Below are 19,741 nucleotides of genomic sequence, written 5' to 3'. Positions count from 1 at the left end.
CAAATAAAATACACGTTTTATTAAAAGTGTCATCTATTAAATGCAGTTGACACAGATCATATAATATTATCAAATATGAAGTGACAGTATAATTATGTGTGTTATTGTGTGTACTAAGGCTTGTTTTGTTTGTTTAAAGAAACGCTTGGTTAGTCAGGCCAATAAGAGACTAACCACAACTATTCCTTTTTATTGTGACAAATTTGTCATTAAAATGTCTACAAATTCATTAGCTAAAAATCATATAGACAGTGTTTCACGAGTCGGGTCACAAAGAACCATTGAAATAATTATGACCGAATTGGTTCGAAACAAATGATTCGCAAAGGTTTCGAAGCTTCACGAAGCAGTTTCGAAAGCGTCCATGACTACTAAAAATAGTAGGCCTATCCTATCCACGCTATCCTCTTCAAAAAAGCTAAGGGTTAAAATCTTTCTGTTTGAATTTTACATTTAATAAAATAACTGTGGTCAATAACTAGTTTGGCGTGAACTAGTTATCATGGTAAAGTTTTTGTAAGGGATGGGAATCATGGGATAGGCCAACTTTGGTATCTACCCAAGACTGGCTTTTTATCATAAAAAAGAGAACAGAAAAAAGGTAAATACATTTATTTATTTTTATTTCATTCATACATATAAATATTGGCCTATGCAAATTGTTCCATCATGCAAATTCACGTAATTGTGTAGCAGTACTAGAACAAAGAATACCATGGTGTTATCATGGCAAATTTGTTTAGACAAATTCTGCAAAAAAACCTACAAAATCAGTTTGTGGTGAACGTGTGTAGGTGTTAAGTATGACATTTTCTATTTTAAATATGATACTCTGATCATTAAACTTTAATTATATGAAAGCATTTCCTGGTAAATAAAGGTGATTTTATGTAATATCTCTTTTAGCACACATTACTAACTACAGTGTAGTTCCAAGGCAATATAAAATGGCTGTTACACATGTATTTTTACATTTTAAATGGCATTTACATATATAACATCTCAGTGGAAATCAGAAACAAACGTCTTATGTAAACAAAGAAAAAGTAAAGAATAAAGACTATTAACTTATAAAACTATATGTTAATGTTAAAAACAAATATTGTAGTACATTTTCTTAATCTTTATTATTCTCCTGAGGTACAAAAGAATTCTAGTCATCACGAAACTTAAAAAGAAGTGACAGTTTGTGCACAATTTGTATCTGTGGTACATATGAGGTATTTTATGCTGTCATGGCATGAATGAGGATCAATTCATTCTATCTGAATGTTTACATTAACTGTATCAAGGTGAAAAAATTATTACCTGCAAAGTCTCCTTATATTTTGATCTCATTAGATTGTTTCATTATAAGAAGTTAAAAGTGAAATTTATGAAAAAAAAAAAAAAAAAAAAAAAAAAAAATGTTCTACAGACAAGTCCATATGAGGATTTTATATGATATTTGAGGTATCCTTTCAAAGATGAAGGCAGTGTCTTAACTGAGTGTCATTCAAGTTACAGTGAATCCAGGTTTGATATGTCACATCATAATCTTTAGTGGCTAAAGTTGCTGTTTGGCAGAGTGAAACCTCCATTGGTACCTCTCTGTTTCTCTCTGTGAATGGCCTGTACAAGGCCAAATACCACAGTGGCCAGGGTGGTCCTCCCACTGCGTCCATTCTTTCCTCTGTCTGCAATACCGTTGCTTGCCATCTGACGCCTTTTGGTGCTGATGAAGTATGTTCGGACACATCCCTTTCTCTCACTGACGCCCTTGATGTATATCTCACCACGCAACTCTAGCACGAAGCCCCAGTCTGCTAGAATATTACGTGTGCCCTCGGGGACCTGAATCCTTCCACTGACTCCAGTACTGTCCATCCGACTTGCCAAATTCACTGTCATGCCCCAGATATCATACTGGGGTTTGGTGGCACCGATGACCCCAGCAACAACAGGGCCATGGGCAATTCCTAGGGGGGGAATATTGAAGTTACTCATATATACTCATTGTTATTGTCATAAATTATAGGTAACTGTATAGACTTCATTTTCAGAGTAGATGGCATATTTAAAGGGACCGATTTTTTTTTTACAAGATAAGCATTTTGGCAATAGTGGCCTAATGTTAAGAGAGTCAGACTGTTAACCTGAAGGTTGCGGGTTCAATTCTCAATACTGGCAGGAAATGACTGAGATGCCCTTGTGCAAGACACTTAACCCCACAGCAAAACTGTCTGCCCACTGCTCCGGGTGTGTGTGTCCACGGATTGCAGTGTACTTACTCACTACTCCTAATGTGTGTGCACTAAGTTTAATGGGTTAAATGCAGAGGACAAAGTATGGGTTACCATTCTTGGCCTTCACATGTCACTTTCATTTTACAGTGACCAGGCTCTGTCAAGATCCAAAAAGGGCAAGCCTTCTGAAGCCACTCAATGCTAATTATTGTAATTAATTACAAAATCTAGCTGAATTATTTCTTAAATGTGGCATGAACCAAAACCAAAAGTCTGTGAAAGACAGACGTACAGTCTGTTCAATATTTTATACAACCCATGTTTTTATGTATTGTGATTGAGACCCAGGTACACAACAACTGTAGAAAATATTTACTTCTATCCCTTACAGACTCATTTGCATTAGATTAAATATAGCATCTACTTTGACTGAGGTCTATTCCACTAGCCATTACCAACGCGCAGCTGGAAATTGTTTGAAGAATGTTTGTTGATCTCGCTCAGAGTCTCTTGCATAGCCAAAGCGAACAGAACCAACTCACTGATATGATGCAAGTCATTTACAGCACAATACTGTCAGGATGAAGCACAGAACAATTATAGCGCATTACAGTTGGAAATTCCAAATGTATATAATTAAGAAGGCTAATCAAATTAATTAGAATGGTTTACCTGTTTATCGGGTGATAAACCAGATGCTGCCATGTAGCAACTGCCAATGGTTTTGATTTTCTCAATGTTCAAAAAATATGACTCCTCTAACAACTTTTCCAGAGAGAAACAAAAACAATGAGGGCTTTGTATAAGACAGATGAGAGAAAAAACATCAGCAAAAAAAGTACAACCTTTCATCAAAGTCCTACCTCATCAAAGTCCGCAATGATCTCATTGAGCAGTCTGAGACACTCAACTCCCTCGTGATTGATCTCCTTCTGCTCATAGTAGTCATTAAAGCCAGCGATGGAGGCAAACATCACCCCCACCTCATCATAGGACTGAGAGTACAGCTCCTGAGAGGACAAAGACAACATGATGCATGGACTTTTATTTGGTCTTTGTAGTTTATTAGCTGTGGGTCATTCCCACCATTGTTTTTGCAACATTTTCTGTGAATGTGCGAGACTTCTGATAAATTAGCCGCTATAGGTAAATAATTAGAAGAATGACTATTTGCATACAAACCAGTGTGTATGATTATGATAAATATCAAGCAGCATAACGGATTGTTTTTGTACAGGTAAAATAAAACAAACTGCAATGGATGTTATTGATACCTCAAACTGTGTGGGTTGTTAACCCTCTATGGCATGGTGTTGCCCTCAGGCAACAAACCACATTTTTGGACCTCACACCGGCCCTTTAATTTTTTTATATATATTTTTTTTATATATATAATATCACCTGACATGTCTGTTCAATGAAATGAGGGGCTGAAGTGGGTGTGACCTTTTTTTGGGGGGTGGAGCTGTGCTTTAATGAAGCAAAACCACATGCTACAGAGTGCCACCAATTAGTAAGATAAATATCACTTTTTAACATGTTTACGTTAAAATATTGTTTTATTAAAAAATATATGCATGTGCATCAGTATGTAAAGAAGTATGTTTGATTGTTTAAAGATTTATTTTGTTTTTATTTATATACTAAAACTGTTTTTTTTTGTTCGTTGCCTCAGGGCAACACTGTGCTACGAGGGTACTAAAACTCAAAGGTTTTCTACATAGGTGGAATAGGGAAAACAAGCAATATGTGCATTAGAAGGTTTATTTTATTTTGTTTATTTTGACAAACATCAATCACAAATGGTTTCAACCTATCACAAACATCAAATAATCAACAAAAATAACACCCCCCATAACACTTTATGTATAAATGTTCATATTCATATGAACATTTACACCAAACACTACACATACATATGGGGGGTGTTAGTTGTGATTGTATTTTTTTTCCTGTAATTTTAACTGTAAAAAACAAACAAAAAAAGCAACGGAAAAGACATTTTAATTGCTTAAGAGTCCCCCCCCCCACCACCACCACCACCCCCCCCCCCCCCAAAGTATGCAGTGCGTCAGTCACGTTTGCCAGAAAAGGGAGTGAGAACACACAAACACAAAGTTTTATTAAATCATACGTCCACCAGACCACACTTTTTATTCAGACTGGGGTATGGTTCGGAAAGGGTGAGTTTTTCATCCAATCAAACCAAACTCTGATGTCAACCCAGGTGTGCACCAAAAATGCAAGTGTGAAAGCACCCTACGTTACATAAACATAGAGAAAACAATAAATAAAAAAACAATCACAAACATCAAATAATCAACAAAAACAACTATTACTACTAATTACAACTAACACCCCCCATATGTATGTGTATGTGTAGTGTTTGGTGTAAATGTTCATATGAAAATGAAAATTTATACATAAAGTGTTATGGGGGGTGTTAGTTGTAATTAGTAGTAATAGTTGTTTTTGTTGCTTATTTGATGTTTGTGATAGGTTAAAACCATTTGTGATTGATGTTTGTCAAAATAAATCATTTTCTAATACACATATTGCTTGTTTTCCCTTATTCCACTTATGTAGAAAACCTTTGAGTTTTAGTACCCTCGTAGCACAGTGTTGCTCTGAGGCAACAAACCCATATCTGGTTCAGGGGTGGAGGGGGGGCACATTTTATGATGGATATGTTATCAAGGACCCCCAAGCTCCCAAAAAATGGGGTTAAAGATTTTTTTTCCCAAAAAACAAAAAGTCATGCCATAGAGGGTTAAGTTGTGATATTTCTTATTTAAAGGTGCAGTATGTGATTTCTGAGAATCGTTGTTGAACACTGTTGATATTTGAAATCAAACCAAACAAACACAACCCTCCCTTTATTGCTCCGCCCCCAAAATGTACAAACACACAATGCAGTGGATGTTTCTTTATCATAGCTGAAGCGACGCAAAATAACGATTCATGAATAATAAATATTTATTAATTAATTCTTTTAAAAATTATTTATTATTTTTTCTGTCTGGAGCGCACATCGATCATGCTGAATCAAACTGGTATTTACCATTTCACATAAAAAGAGAACACATACCTATTCAGTTGCACCTGCTTCCATTTATTTGCGATCACAGGAACGCACAAAACAACTCCATTAAGGCTTTTAAGTCCAAGTGCTTACACAATAAAAAAATATTGATAAAATATCATATGTTTACGTCATATTTCTGAGCATTTCTATTAATTTTCCACTAAGTGATGTGATCTCTCCCGTCTCGCTATACTCTTCAGTCAGAGCGCACACGGATGCATTAGTCCAGTCTCAACAAAGGCACAGGGAAGAGACAGATAAAACATGTAACCAAATAAATACACAATTATAATCATATATGATTTGTCTACGCTCTTCAAGTGGTCTTTAGTATTTTATATAATCATATGTGTATTTAATATGACAGTGGTTAGCATAAGTAGCCTTTAGCATCACATATATATATTTCTGCCTCATACGGTGATCATAATCCCCATCGGATCGCAAGAAAATGATTTCAAACACTCGCTGGTGTCTGAAAGTGAGTTTTCAGCTGAATTTTCTTTAAAATATCTTAAATGTTGAAGTTAGCTGGTAGCCTGATATAATAACATGGGAAATGAGCAGCGGTGTTGACCGTCTCCTGACTCAGGTAAACTCTGCCTTTGTTCATGACCGCTTCTCAGGCCCCAGTTGGCCCGTTTTCAGACCAAGGTATTCGGCGGGCCAAAAACCCCTGACTGTTGGCCCTGAGGAAGCCCCGATAAGGCCCGATCAAGCCCGGAAGTGACAGTAGAAATGCGACTTGCCCTGGCACGCACTAGCACGCTCGCTTTTGGGCCGACAGTGGAAACACGGTTAATGACACTCAAAACTGTCCTGTTACTAGAGCTAATTACAACAATATTAGTTCTGTTCACAGTCAGTTTCCTTTGGAAACACTGTAAAACCAATGTTACTCACTATGGAGCAGAAACAACACAACCTTGGCATCTGTTTTCAGATGCTTTTCTCTTTTGTAATGTCTCTCAGCCATCTCTCTTTCTACAGTCTTTCTTCAAATCTCCCTCTTGCTCACTCTCTCTCCTCTCCCATCATGAGTGGACACGCCCCCTACAGCTGATTGGCTACATGTTTATTGCGGTGCTTAGTCCGATCCACTTTCAACAGCATTTTTCAAAAATCGCTTACTGCACCTTTAAAATATTACTGTTTTCACCCGGCGGATGATAAGATCACCCTTGCATCATGGGAGCAAATTCTGCACAGGCAAGCACCACTCACATTTTCTTCAAGTTTGCTCAAAATTAATATCATCACTGATAGTTGCTTATATATGACTCTGATGTACCTGGTCATTTCTGTTCCTCTCTAGGAAGTGACGAGCAACGTGTGCAGGCAGGATGTTGTGCAGTAGACACTCATTGTGTTCTCTCAGGTCTCTCATCTCCTGCACTTCCTGCTGAGCTTGCAAACGCCACAGGAAGTCAAGCCGTGTTGTGGCCTCCCACTGAATCAGAATGAGATGGCACAGAATAAGGAAAGATCCCAGATGTGTATTACAGTTTTCTACATTTTACTATTCCCTGCCAGATAATGAATACATGCTATATAGAGAATATAATGCTTCAGGGCAATGTGTTGTCAAAACGGAAGACTGAAACCGGGGTTGCCAACTTTTGAGTTTAGCTTGGAGTGAGAATTATACAAAGTTATACACAAAAACCTTGCAACACAAATTTGCGTATTATGATTGTGAAACAATTTCATTAAGTTTATTTTCTGTTTTTATTAGTGCTTGATACAAATTTCACAATTTGAATTCATAAGCTTGCGATATGATTCCGATCTTGATTCAATATCGATTCATTTGGATAAATCTCAGGTACAGTAGCTACATGTTAATTTTTCTCAAGGAAAAATCTCTCAACCAATGCTGTAAACATACAGGGAGCCCTGTCAACTGGTATTATTATTAAAGGTTAAATTAACAACTCAAATTAATAATAGTTATCTCAGACGTGTAAATCTGCTTGTGTGCACAAATACTACATTTCACAATGCTGCCTAAACATCTTTGGTGAGTGTTGCACAGGTAGGGGTCAGCAGCTTATATACAATGACCTTGCACGGTGTGGGGAAAATATGATTGGTACAGACTGGTCCAATCAAGAGGTTGCAGGTCTTCATTGGTTGAATTAAAACCCATACCATGTCAGTACGTGTGTTCAACATCATGCGGCGCTATGCAGACCAAATGGTATATGGCATCAAAATACTAGAGACCGACTCGTAAGCACATCTTTCGAATTGCTCTTGCGATCCTCGATGTCATATGCCAAACGGTTAGATTTTTAAATTTGGCGTGAGATTTACTTCGGCAGCGTGAGAGCATCAGACAAAGCCTGAAAGCGTGTCTCACGCCAAATGCGTGAAAGTTGGCAACCCTGCTGAAACTAAAAAGAAAAAAAACCTGAAAGATTCATACCCGTCGTCCATTGTAAAACACAGCTATGATGAACATTGCAATCAACATAATTGAGACTCCCTTTCTTCTGAGGTAGTGGGACCTTGAAAGTATAAAATGCAAATAAAAGTTAGTATGAAAGTGTTTTTTTAAAAGTATTTCTAAATAGTGATAGACACATAGATTTATGATAGACACTCACCTACTTAACTGTTTCTGCTCTGGTTGATGTACATACAGCATGTGGAAGGACACTTCGATGAAGTAAGTATAGACAGCCACCACTAACAACAGAATAGTCAACTTCAAGAGAGAGCTCATCCTCAGGAACACAGCACAGGTCACTATGGAAACCACCCCACTCAGAATGAAGAACTGTGTATATAAATATAATAGGCATGACATATAATAACAGATAGGTGGAGTCTTCACAACAGGACAGTTTAAATGGTAGTCACACCTCTGGATAGGTGCAGGCAGTAAATGGCTTCTGGCTGGTCTGATAGTCCTCTGTTTCACTGGTGTTTATTTCTCTTGTCTCAGTGGCGTTGCACCATATCTGGATAAGCACAAGATGAAAAATTATAATGAATGGACCAAAATTGAAATTGTAAAGCCCAATTTTTATCCTCCAACAATTAAAACATAAGGTGGAACACTATGAAACAGTTTAAATAATTTGACGTGGTAAGAATTTAGCATTTTATCCAAATCAACTAAACAAAATACAAGGAGAGCAGGGTTAAGTGTCTTGCTCAAGGGTTGTGTCTAGATAACCCTCTCTAAAATATTTTGCGAGAATCACATTCGACATTCATAAACAGTTTATTTTAAATCCCACAGTAATCCTATCTCTAACCCTAACCTTGGTAATAACTCATCCAAATCTCACGAGAGTTTCATAGAACAATGTTTACCACCTAGAAACAACCTTGGTCAAGGAACCAATGATGCTTGAATCCCAGCCCTGAGCTTTACCCACTATGCCACACCATCCAAAAAAAATCCCACAGTAATCCTATCTCTTACGCTAACCTTGGTAAGAACTCATCCAAATCTCACGAGAGTTTCACAGAACAATGTTTACCACCTCAAAACAACCTTGGTCAAGGACCCAATGATGCTTGAATCAGCCAGCCATCAGTTACCAGCCCTGAGCTTTACGCACTATGCCACACCATCCAAAAAAAACCTGCATGTTTTGTTTGGGTATTTCTCTAGAGGCAAGTTGATTTACCTCCTAAAATGCCATCATAAATCACAGAATTCAAAATGTATATATATTTTTTAATTGCACTAAAAAAAATTCATGCAAGTCTCACCATGTCAAAGAGGGCCATGCCAAAATTGATGGCTATAGCTGCGACAGTGAGAATGTTCCGCATACTGTTGTTTTCATGGACCCAGCAGCAAAACTGCTGAAGGATGCCTGGAGAATGTTTAAACTCTTCAGCCAGGACCACCACAAGCAATAATAGATATCCCAGCAAGAACAGACAAAACTGTAATGCTGTCCAGTGAAACGACCTGCAGATAAGACAGTGGGGAATGGAGGTGAAATTTAACATATCTAAGCTCTATGTAAATGTGACAAAAATATAATCTTTTTCAGGTGCTAAACATCAGTTGAGTAGACTCTTTACCTGGGTACAGGGATGAGGGCTTGGACAGCCATGAGGAGAAGAAACATGATGAAGGAGCATACTAAATTGGTCTTAAACATCTCATCCCTCACCTGTGAGAACTGAACCAAGGAGCAAAATATAAACAGTCAGTTTTTTGTTTTTGTTTCAAAAGACACCTTTAGGATTAGAAAGAAAACAAATCTTTGGGCATTTACACATTTCAGTAACTTCATGTTTTATGATCAATTGGATTGCTAGATTATTTTCATGATGGTCTTTTCATGATCTAGACTATACAAACCAGTGTTATTAGTCGAGACCAGCTCATTCAAGTCTGAGTCAAGACAGAGGCCAATTCAAGTCTGAGTCAAGTCCTCATGCTTCTGAATTCATGACAGGACTCAGGCCCTGTGTACACCAGGTATTAAGATGCGTTTTGGTCGATCAGATCAAGTGGATGATGCTAAATACAGGTGTAAACATTTTGAGCTTGTCCACTTTCGACCACTTCCAGAGGTAGTCGAAAACGCATTTGACCGGATTGCTTTCGTAGTGTAAATGCTCATGTGGTCAAAAGCGCACGAACAGCCACAAAAGACCACCTACTCTCCACCTACTGACCTAACACTTAAACATTACGGGAAGTGCGCTAGCCAGATGGGATTTAAACTTTGTCGGCTGAAGACCCAAATTTGGTTTGAAGAAGAAAAATGTACCAAGCACAATGTTCTCTTTCCATTCCTGATTTCTAACACACACTCACAGCATTCAGCGTGGTCTCGCGGCTGTCAGAGCAGAAATGAAAGCTGCTGCTCTCCGTATGTTTTTCCGTCGTCTCAGGATGCGCTCATATGTAAATTGCGCAAGCTTATTTTTATCCATTAGATCGAAAGATCTGAAAAAAACCATAGATTTACCTGCCCATAGACCCTCCCCTCGAAGAAATCAGGACAGAAGTGGTTGAAAGTGGACAAAAGAGATGTATTAAAATACCAGGTGTAAATGGGTATGTGTCTCCCTCGTCTACTTGTGATCCGATCGACCAAAAGGCATCTTAATATATTAGGTGTAAACATAGCCTCAGTCTCGAGTCCAAGACAATATTTTTATCACATCACATCCTGCCTGTTGTACCTTCTCCTCAATGTGTGTATCCTTAAACACCAATGTGGTTGAAGTAATGTGCTCTTGACGCATGCGCTCACTGCTGCGGAGATCGACTGCATGCTCTATCCGTTTGTTGATCTCCTTGGATGTGGATCTGCTCACTGAGGATGTAGGAAGTTGTATGTAAGAGCCACCGGAGAAGGAGGCCAAGATCTGCAAGGTTAAAATTCACCAGAGAAGTAGACCCATTATACAAGAATTAGAAATCATCTTCAGTGTTATTCTTCTACTGATAGAGAGCCATACACAATTAATATCAATGATGTTGCTAAATGGAACCTCTTTGTTCCAGGGACGGGTTTTTGGATGATCAGCTTTAATTTCATCTAGGTCCTCTTCCTTGTGGCAGATAAGGAAAGTGTCAATTTTGTGTTTTCGTAGGAACTCATTGCGTTCATATCCACGCCCTTCCTCTGTTTGGTAGTTCCCATCCAAGCAGTCCAGAGTAGCGCGTGAAATGTGTATGCGTCTGTTGATAAAGTGGACAGTCAGAAGATAGTGTTACATACAAAAGCAGATCCTCTTAACACTAAAGTGAAACTGTTCCAATATTAGTAACTAGTCTGTTTAAAGACTTAGAGCAAAGACTGAGGTAATGTAACATTGGAATGTGTTTATATGATATCTACTCCTGTATAAAGTTTTGGTCACTCACCCAGGGATCCCCCCTGCTTCAAGCATGTTGGCAATGCCTACATCCCAGGACCACACATCAAACTGCCATTTTTGTAGGCCAAGAACCCCACAAAGAACAGAGCCAGAGTGGATCCCAATCCGCATATCCATGTCAAAGTTCAGCTGTTTCCTTATAGATCTAAGAATATACAGATATAAATCCTTAATGCCTGTATAAATAAGCTCAGAAGGAGAATTAACTATTATTAGTTTAAGCCACAAATATATGTGGAGCCATTGATTCAGCTTTCCGGATTTAGGCAACCAAAATGATGTTTACCTTATCCAGCGCTACAGTTTTTCATTGTATGCACTTCGATCACTTAAAAAGCACACTATTTCTAATTCTACAGAAACTCTCTGAACTTATTGGTTATACAGGGAATAGCACTGTGTTGTACCGTATAGTGCTGATCATAGCTAGTCCCATCTCCACACAGCAGCTGGCATGTGCCCGCTGAGGCTCTGGTACTCCAGACACACAGTAGTAACAGTCCCCTAAGATTTTTATTCTCAAGCAGTCATATTCCTAAAAAGACACACATTGGAAATATCAGCTGAACACATCTCATAGGAGTTTTAAAATGGACTATGGTGTTCTGTCAGTGATTTTAAATTAAGACACTCGTTGGAAGCTCTAAAATACCAACTTCAGAAAATCAAATAAAATCTGAAAGCATACCTCGGCTAGCCGGTCGAAACGTCCAAAGAGCTCATTGAGTAAGCGCACTAACTCCTGAGCGGACATGTTCATGGATAATAGTGTGAATCCCTTTATATCAGCAAAGAGGATACTGGGAAAGAAAGATAATGATGAGGTAGTGATAAAGATTAAGTAGTGACAGTATTAGTAATACTTTTTAATTATATTCAATATAAAAGGTTACTATAATAGTTTACTATAATCTACAAATCAGTTTTGAATTTCATCTTTCCATAAGGACCAAACTTCACATTACATTTCCAGTGGAATTGGGGTGTTAAGGACAACACTGACATTGCATTATTTAGGTGATCCAAATGTTTTTTTGTTTTTTTTTAATCCAAATGATCTCATCTAGAAAATAATATTTCACTAGGAATGGAATGGTCATATTCTATTCATCCTTGCTGTATAACTTATTGCTAAAACATGTCCTGTTAGATACCTGACATCTTTGTATTGATGGATATATATTTTGTGAAATTGCTGTGGATCAAGGTCATCATCCATAGAAGTCATATCAGCAATCATCTCCAAGGCAACAAAGCGGGGTATGATCGACAGCACCAAACGCTCCTGAGGCGGGAACAAAAGCTGACCTCAGATATTCTCACTGAACCAACTTTGACACATACTAGATGTGTTCTTCCAATCGTCCGTATTAACGCCAATTTGTTAACATCACTGGACAAAGGACACTGGAATCTCAGCAAAACATACAGACTTCAGTTCCACTTGCCTGTCTCTGGTTTTCCATTTCTAGTTTCATGCGGCCTTCGATGCAGCGGCGTGTCTCAAGAAAGGCTTGTCTCTGGGACCGGTCGGTCAGGTAATGGATGAACAGACCTGCCACATTCATGCATGTGTACAGTAAAGCCTTGGCAAGAATCTAAAGACAAAGAGGCCAATTGAGAACCAGTCTCTTAGAAAGGAAAATTAAATGATTGTACCTGGGATGACTAGAGCTAGATTGATAAATGATTTGTTTGGTTAGACAAGGAACTCATACATCAACATCTACACAGGTCATTGACTCATCCATACATCTACCATCCATCTCTACCTTTCTTAGCAGTCCTACTTCACTGAGGTGACGTATGGTATCTGCAATGAGGTGCAGTATGGAGGTGAGTGTGCCAGCTCCGATTGCCCAGAGCAGTGACAGTGGCAGCAGAGTGTATGTGGCAAACAGGTTGAACAGAACATACCAGGATTGGTCTCTTTCCAATCCGTATGCCAGCCCCCCCAATATCTGAGCAGTCTGTGACAGCCAGCTAGCCATACCAGCGTAATGCAACCATCTTGGGGAATGTGAGCGTTTACAGGTGAGTACCAAAACACACAGGGCAGTTGCGCAGGCCATGAAGAACCCCGTAAACCAGCCCAGCAGTATGTCCGAATTGTCCGGTGCCAGGGCCAGGTAGAGCAAAAGCAGGTGTAGTTTGGCAGCTGCATCAATAATGTTGGTGACAACTAATGAGGTTCTTCTAGTGTGTGATGAATGGCGCTGGTAGAGTTTCTCGAGATCTTTGGATTTGAAGATGTGTCTCAATGTTGGCATATACACCCCATGGATGATGTGGCCCCAGTGCACAAAAAAGTCAGCATCACTGACGTAGTCCGCAGATGCTCCAGTCTGTGTACTAGATGCACTGCCTCGTTCCCCGAAAAAGGATGGATGAACTCTGGCAACCGAGGAACGCCGTTTAGTCATACCCCGTGATGCTTTACTGCGTATCTGTTGGTTGATTTCCTCAATATAGGCATCAGTGACATGAATCTTTTGGGCTGGCTCCATGCCGAACTGCTGCCTCAGCCCCTGTTGGCTGATGATGTGTTTCACTGCGTTCTGCCACAGCAGTTGTTTGCGCCGTACGCTAGGTGACATTGAAGTGGGTATGCAGGATGGTGGCTGCATATTGTGGATGTCAGTTGTGTCACTAAACGTTACCATGACAATCACAGGCTTATCTTGCCACCGTTACCCATGACATAGGGACTCGCTGAATCACCCTTTCAAAGAAAAGAAAAAAGGAAATTCAGCACTTCATATGTATTTTCTCTAAAGCCATAAGCACCTCACTTAGAATTTAAATAAAAAGTAGAAACTTCTCTTTAAATTAGACTTCTTGTTGCTTTACCTGTTGCTAACTGAATTAGTTACATTTATTCTACAGATGTACAAGTTACAACTATGTTGACAAATCAGACTGAGCTGTTTAACTGGACCTGTGATGTCACCCTATGCTCTAAAAGAGGCTGCCAGATTTAGCACTGAGCTCCATAATACTGTTAGCTGCTATAAACAATCCCTTAATGTGTGGCTCTATCTCGCCGTACACAACCCATCCCACACCTGTGATCCCAACTTAAACTCTTACTTAAACTCTCCCAGCTCTTACTCAGAAAGCATCAGTATACAGAATTCAAATGTAAACAGAAGTGGTCAACGAAAGAGATCTTTTATCCAACCATTACCACAGCGTACAGTACATGTAAATGTTGTTTCTAAAACTAGATCATAAAAATGCTGGTACAAAATTCGAAAAAAAAAATTTTTCAGTTAATTTCTATATAAATAACCATTTATTTTTACACTAATATAGAAACTGACTGGAAAATATTATAATTTACACATTAGGATTGTTTTCAAGTAAAGTAGCCTACATAAATATACAAAACACATTATTTATAGATAAAAAATACATTATATTTTGATGTATAAATAATTTTGATGTACATTTATACATTAAAATAGAAATATATATTCATCGAACATTTCCAATAGTTTACTTATCAATCATAAAAATGTATTTGCTTACCTGTGAGTTAATAAACTTCCCAAAGCTTCTTTGTACATTTTGCTGCTCTTTGAAAAAATCCACTTGTTCATCTCCATCGAAGAGTCGTTCCTTTGATTCTCTTCATCCTACATATTGTTGTTATACACAGCATTCTTCTCAAAATGCAGGTAAAGGAAGACACAGGCAAAATACCTACGCAATCTAGATACCAACTTGCTGATGAAAAAGCACAACACGTTTTTACGATTCATTGAGCTGAGAAGCGATCAACAGATTGCCACGCCGAAAGCGAGACGGAAGCTCAAGTTTCCCAAATAGGATTACTTACTCAGCACTCATGCCCTGGCTACTCAAAGCATCCATCACTGACATCACATGATGCACAGTAGAGAAAACTTTAGCTGACAAGAGCCCTTCAGGGTCAAATGTCAGTACCTTAAAAATTCTGGGAGATTTGTCAATAGATCTCTCATGAAATATATGTTATTAGTATAAAAGGCTAAACAATGTAAATGCAAAGAATACAAAATAAGTGCAGTGTAAAAATGGCACATACTATTTGGACACTATATTTATATTTAAAATAATAGAGATGAAATGCAGGGCAGGGCATAGAAATATATATATATAGATGCCTCATTAGCGGGCATTCCAATGGGCCGCTATACGTAAGCCATCCGCCATATTGGAGTGGTCAATGAACATTCAAGAGTGAGTTGACTGAGCGTCTGCAACAGTAGTTAGACGCACAAATGAATAAAATATCTATACATGTAATAGACTTCAGCAGATAAACTAACACAACATGACGAAGACGTCAGCTGACATTACAAAGTTACCACAGTAAAAGTAAAAACATTACAATTATCATAGTAAAAACACAAACCAAACACATTCTCACCTGTAAAAGGTTATCCCATTTCTTCGAAAATTTAAATCTCGGCAGTTTCACAACCAGAAGCTGCGCAATGATGTGTCAGCATTAATTCTTACTTTGAGTGACGACATGCTGACTGTCGCAAGATGATAAGCGATACGTGTCTAGAGCGGTCGAATGAGGAATCTAGGTATACATATCTGTGGGGCAGAGGAGTAAAAGAAAGTATCTGATTGGCTGAACTGAGCTAAGCAGGTCAGTAGGATCAGTTAATGTTGGCTATAAGCTGGATAAAGTGCTTGCGACAGAATTTACTAATTGTGCACTATGCACAAGACTTCAGATAGTGACCTGATGAGGAGAAAGTCTTTGAGATCACACAAGGTAAAATCAGGAAATACCAAACAATGCAAACTAAAAGCTAGTGACTCAACAACCCTTTGTACCCCACAACTGTTGTTGTACCAGGAGACAATAATGGTATCAATTGAAGATTCAGATGATGTACTATTGTACCATTTATATTTTTTGTGAACCCATCAGGGCAATCATATATAATGATTGTCCATAATCACAGTTCTGAAATAAGTGCACATTCTCATTACACATTATAAATTTCCGGAAGAAAGCGAGAGTGGTACTTGCCTGCCTGCGCTATATTGCTGCCAAGATATTAGCGGTCTGTGGGTAGTTACTACAAGGGTGCTGCTAGGTTGTGGCTAGAGTGTTCTGGGTGGTTCATCCACTAGGTAAAAATGGTCTGATCGCATATAAAAATAAGTTTAATACTTAGGGTTATGGATTTCATCAAACACCTGAACCTAAGCATGTAATGCATGCCTTAGCAAGCACCACTAATGACATTTCACATGAGGAAAATGAGGAAACACCAGACAGAGTAATATGGGTAGACATACTGAACAAATTGACCATATGGTCGCCATGGATGTAATGTCATAGTTAATACAATGACCGAGCCACAGTCTTTATCTACAAAAAATACTGCTTCACATTAATGGAAATGAAAAGTTAAAAAAAGATGAGTGCTTTTCATGCAGCTTAATTATTGGGAGAGGATGAGATTTTACTGTGGACTGTGGTCTATGGGCTCTAGAGGGACTTAATCAGCATTAGCAATGGTAGCTTGGCTCTAATGGGATTCCCAGAGCTCACTAATCAGTTAATACACACATGATTCAATCCAGTCCTCCTCAAACAGCAGCCGACCCAGCTAAGCCTTCAAAACTGCTATTTCTGTTCCTGGCCAGACTCTATCTGTGCTAAACTTAGCAGTTCCTTTTTTTGTGCGCAAGGAGGTCAAACCACAAACGTTTTGGCCAACTAGTATAACAGAGGCCAGCTACTAAGAGTTGTGCTGGTAAAACCTCACTCCTTTGGCCTCAAGAGTAGCGTTAGCGACTGACGCTAGAGGCTGTGGTTTATAGCATCCTTGTTAGCCTCTCATGCTGGAAACGGCGGTTCAAAACGCGCTAAGAGTGGAACCGGAGAAGTTACACTTGCTAAATTAATTATGCAAAATGTTGGCACGAAGTGCACCTTACAGATGATGATGGATTTTAATCACTTGAAAAACGCTCCATTTATCAAAGTGGGATCCAGTGATGAGCTATCAAACAGCAGTTGATCCATTTTTGACTGCCATGAATTGTAAACAGAAGACTGTTTCACTAAAACATGGCAAGCATTATTTAATGGTGGAACGCCCCAGAACATCGTAATGTATATCAACTGAGTGCATTATTCGTGGACACAGTTGACTGGTATATACTACAGACAGAAATATACAGTAGAAAGGAGATAACATACTAAAGTGGCAGAGAGGTTAAACTGGGTGAGGGTGATTTAAGGTGAAGGAGAGTATTAGCTCTTCTAAAAACAACCGTAAAGAAAGTGGCTCCTGGCCAGTGTAAACACACATTCATTTAGACTCATTATGTGTCTCAGCAGCATAATGTCATGATGTTAATGATGCATTTGAATATTTAATTTAATTGGTTTATCTCTATTAGCAGCTCATTTAACTAAAGCGTTGAGAGTTTGAAACATCTATATTAATGATATTTATTTAATTTAATCAAATATACATTTTTCTAATCTTTATTAAGAAAAATAGACTGAGAATGTACCTGCGAAATTTCGATGGTCGAGTCTTGCCCAGGCAATGGCATGACATGCTGCCATCATGTGGTTGAATCAGCTTTGCTTCACAATGCATCACTGCTCACATGACCGCCTGGCATCACTTAAATACACACTGGGACAATTGACTGCACATCACATTTTTGACATTATTGATACTGCTTGCAATCGTAATGCAATAGACTGGTCTACGGGACATAAATTAAGCCTTTAAATAAAAGGGATATTGAGCTGTTTACACTGTCATATACAATAAAAGAGCCTGCACAGTGACAGGTAAAAAAATTAACACAAAAAAAAACCTGCCTACCTAACACAACACCGAAGGTGGACTTGCGTTTCGCGGGAGAGTGGACAAATTCTTTCTACGCACACTTCAACAGTCACAATATGACATCACACTCTGCGCGTATGTTTTAAAAAACATAATTCAACATATAAATAACACTTTTTTTAATAGCCCACTTCAAGTGTTTATTAAAAATAAATTGCTAAAAGCTAAAAATGAAAAAATTTACATGAACAAAACATACGTTGAAATCCTGTGAAAACAGCACCCGTCCTCCCCGTGCCCCTGCCCCTCCCCCATCATGAGTGGACACGCCCCCTACTGCTGATTGGATACATGTTTGTTGTGGCGCTTGGTGAGATCCACTTATTAACAGCCTTTCTCAGAATTCGCTAACTGCACCTTTAAGAAAGTATCTTCATCAGCATATGTCTTCATCTGTAACTTCAGTGCAATTAAAAGACTTATTAAAAAGGCTTTCCCATTGATTCCAGGAACCTAAAGAGGCATTTCTCAGAAAATTATGAATTATTTGGTAAGACTTTACAATAAGATTTCATTTGTTAACATTAGTTAATGTCTTAACCAACATGAACTAACCATGAGCAAAACATTTGTTACTGTATTTGTTCATCTAGCCCTCAAACCCTATTCACATTACAGCCCTTAATTCCGTAAATGTGGACAAATGTGGGCACGGGGGTCTAAGGTGTGATCCAACAATTTTTTTTAAATAAATGTTATATCACTATCTTCAATAAAATAAAAACTATCAATTTATGGTGTTTTTTTTTTATTTTGGGGGTATTTTTGAATTTATTTAAATTAATAATACCATATTTTATATTTAAAATATGCTTATTTTTATGTTATATTTAATATTTCTTTAACTTCAGTAAAAAACATCATTTCATTAAATTCAGATAGCTAAAACTCAAAAAATGTGGTGACTTTGGTGACATCTGGTGTCTGATGTTGGTAAAAATTTTTACAAAAAAGCAATAATATCAATTATTTCAATAGTAAATATGGCTTTAGTACTCAATGGTTGCATATAGGCTGAACTCTATAAAAATGTTATAATAAATGTAATTTTTTGACTTTATCACAAGTTAAAACTGTAATTTAAAATATATATATATATCTGTGTTAGGTGAGACAATACAAAAATGCTAAATATGCTTAGACAAATATGACCAAATATGACAAATAAGTAGTAGATCATTTATTGTTTATTTTAAACAAAAAACATCAAATTTAAAAATATAAAAAAAATGTTTTGGTACAAAACTGGTAAGAATAAATGACTTTGGTGACATCTGGTGTCTTATGTTGGTAAAAAATTAACAAAAAAAAAAATTAAAAAAAATAATATCATTAGCCACTAGATGGCTCTACTAAAGGGCTGCATGTAGGCTCTATAACTCACTGTTCTTATGAATTTAACCACCAAGTTTTTTTACTTTATCACAAGTTAAAATTATATATATATTATATATTATATATATATATATATATATATATATATATATATATATATCTTTGTTAGGTGAGACTGTACAAAGATACCAAAATATGCTTAGACAAATATGACCCATCAAATATGATGCTATAAGGAAAATACAAAGTATTTCAAAACATCAAATTTCAATAACTCAAAAAGCTAATTGGTACCCAACAGGTAAGAATAAACAACAATAACTCAAAAAAGTAAGTGTTAAGTA

General features: G+C 37.7%; 1 protein-coding gene across 1 annotated transcript; it reads right to left on the bottom strand.

Moving 5' to 3' along the window:
- Window positions 1–597: 597 nt before the first annotated feature.
- On the bottom strand, window positions 598–15,739 carry LOC307169057 (adenylate cyclase type 8). Its single transcript, XM_079889445.1, has 20 exons — window positions 15,593–15,739; window positions 14,710–14,816; window positions 12,951–13,900; window positions 12,627–12,776; window positions 12,333–12,463; window positions 11,867–11,978; window positions 11,586–11,713; window positions 11,165–11,323; window positions 10,789–10,978; window positions 10,477–10,662; window positions 9,361–9,461; window positions 9,040–9,244; window positions 8,178–8,276; window positions 7,920–8,092; window positions 7,739–7,820; window positions 6,602–6,760; window positions 3,089–3,235; window positions 2,898–2,990; window positions 2,681–2,798; window positions 598–1,958 (listed from the first exon to the last, which is right to left on the bottom strand). The coding sequence occupies exons 3-20, from the start codon at window positions 13,839–13,841 to the stop codon at window positions 1,540–1,542; spliced, it is 3,543 nt and encodes a 1,180-aa protein (XP_079745571.1). The 5' UTR covers window positions 13,842–13,900; window positions 14,710–14,816; window positions 15,593–15,739; the 3' UTR covers window positions 598–1,539.
- Between the last annotated feature and the right edge of the window lie 4,002 nt (window positions 15,740–19,741).

This window comes from Squalius cephalus (assembly GCF_949319135.1).
Source record: "Squalius cephalus genome assembly, chromosome: 12".
Taxonomy (NCBI): domain Eukaryota; kingdom Metazoa; phylum Chordata; class Actinopteri; order Cypriniformes; family Leuciscidae; genus Squalius; species Squalius cephalus.
This window is presented reverse-complemented; position numbering and strand designations above follow the sequence as displayed.

What these genes read in the sequence shown, in the direction of transcription:
- LOC307169057 (XM_079889445.1), bottom strand. Translation starts at nt 13,841, where the DNA reads ATGGTAACGTTTAGTGACACAACTGACATCCACAATATGCAGCCACCA. An exon ending in GAGCAGAAACAGTTAAGTAG is followed by an intron (nt 7,821 to 7,919) that starts GTGAGTGTCTAT and finishes TATACTTTCAAG; the next exon opens with GTCCCACTACCTCAGAAGAA. An exon ending in TCATTGCGGACTTTGATGAG is followed by an intron (nt 2,991 to 3,088) that starts GTAGGACTTTGA and finishes TCTCTGGAAAAG; the next exon opens with TTGTTAGAGGAGTCATATTT.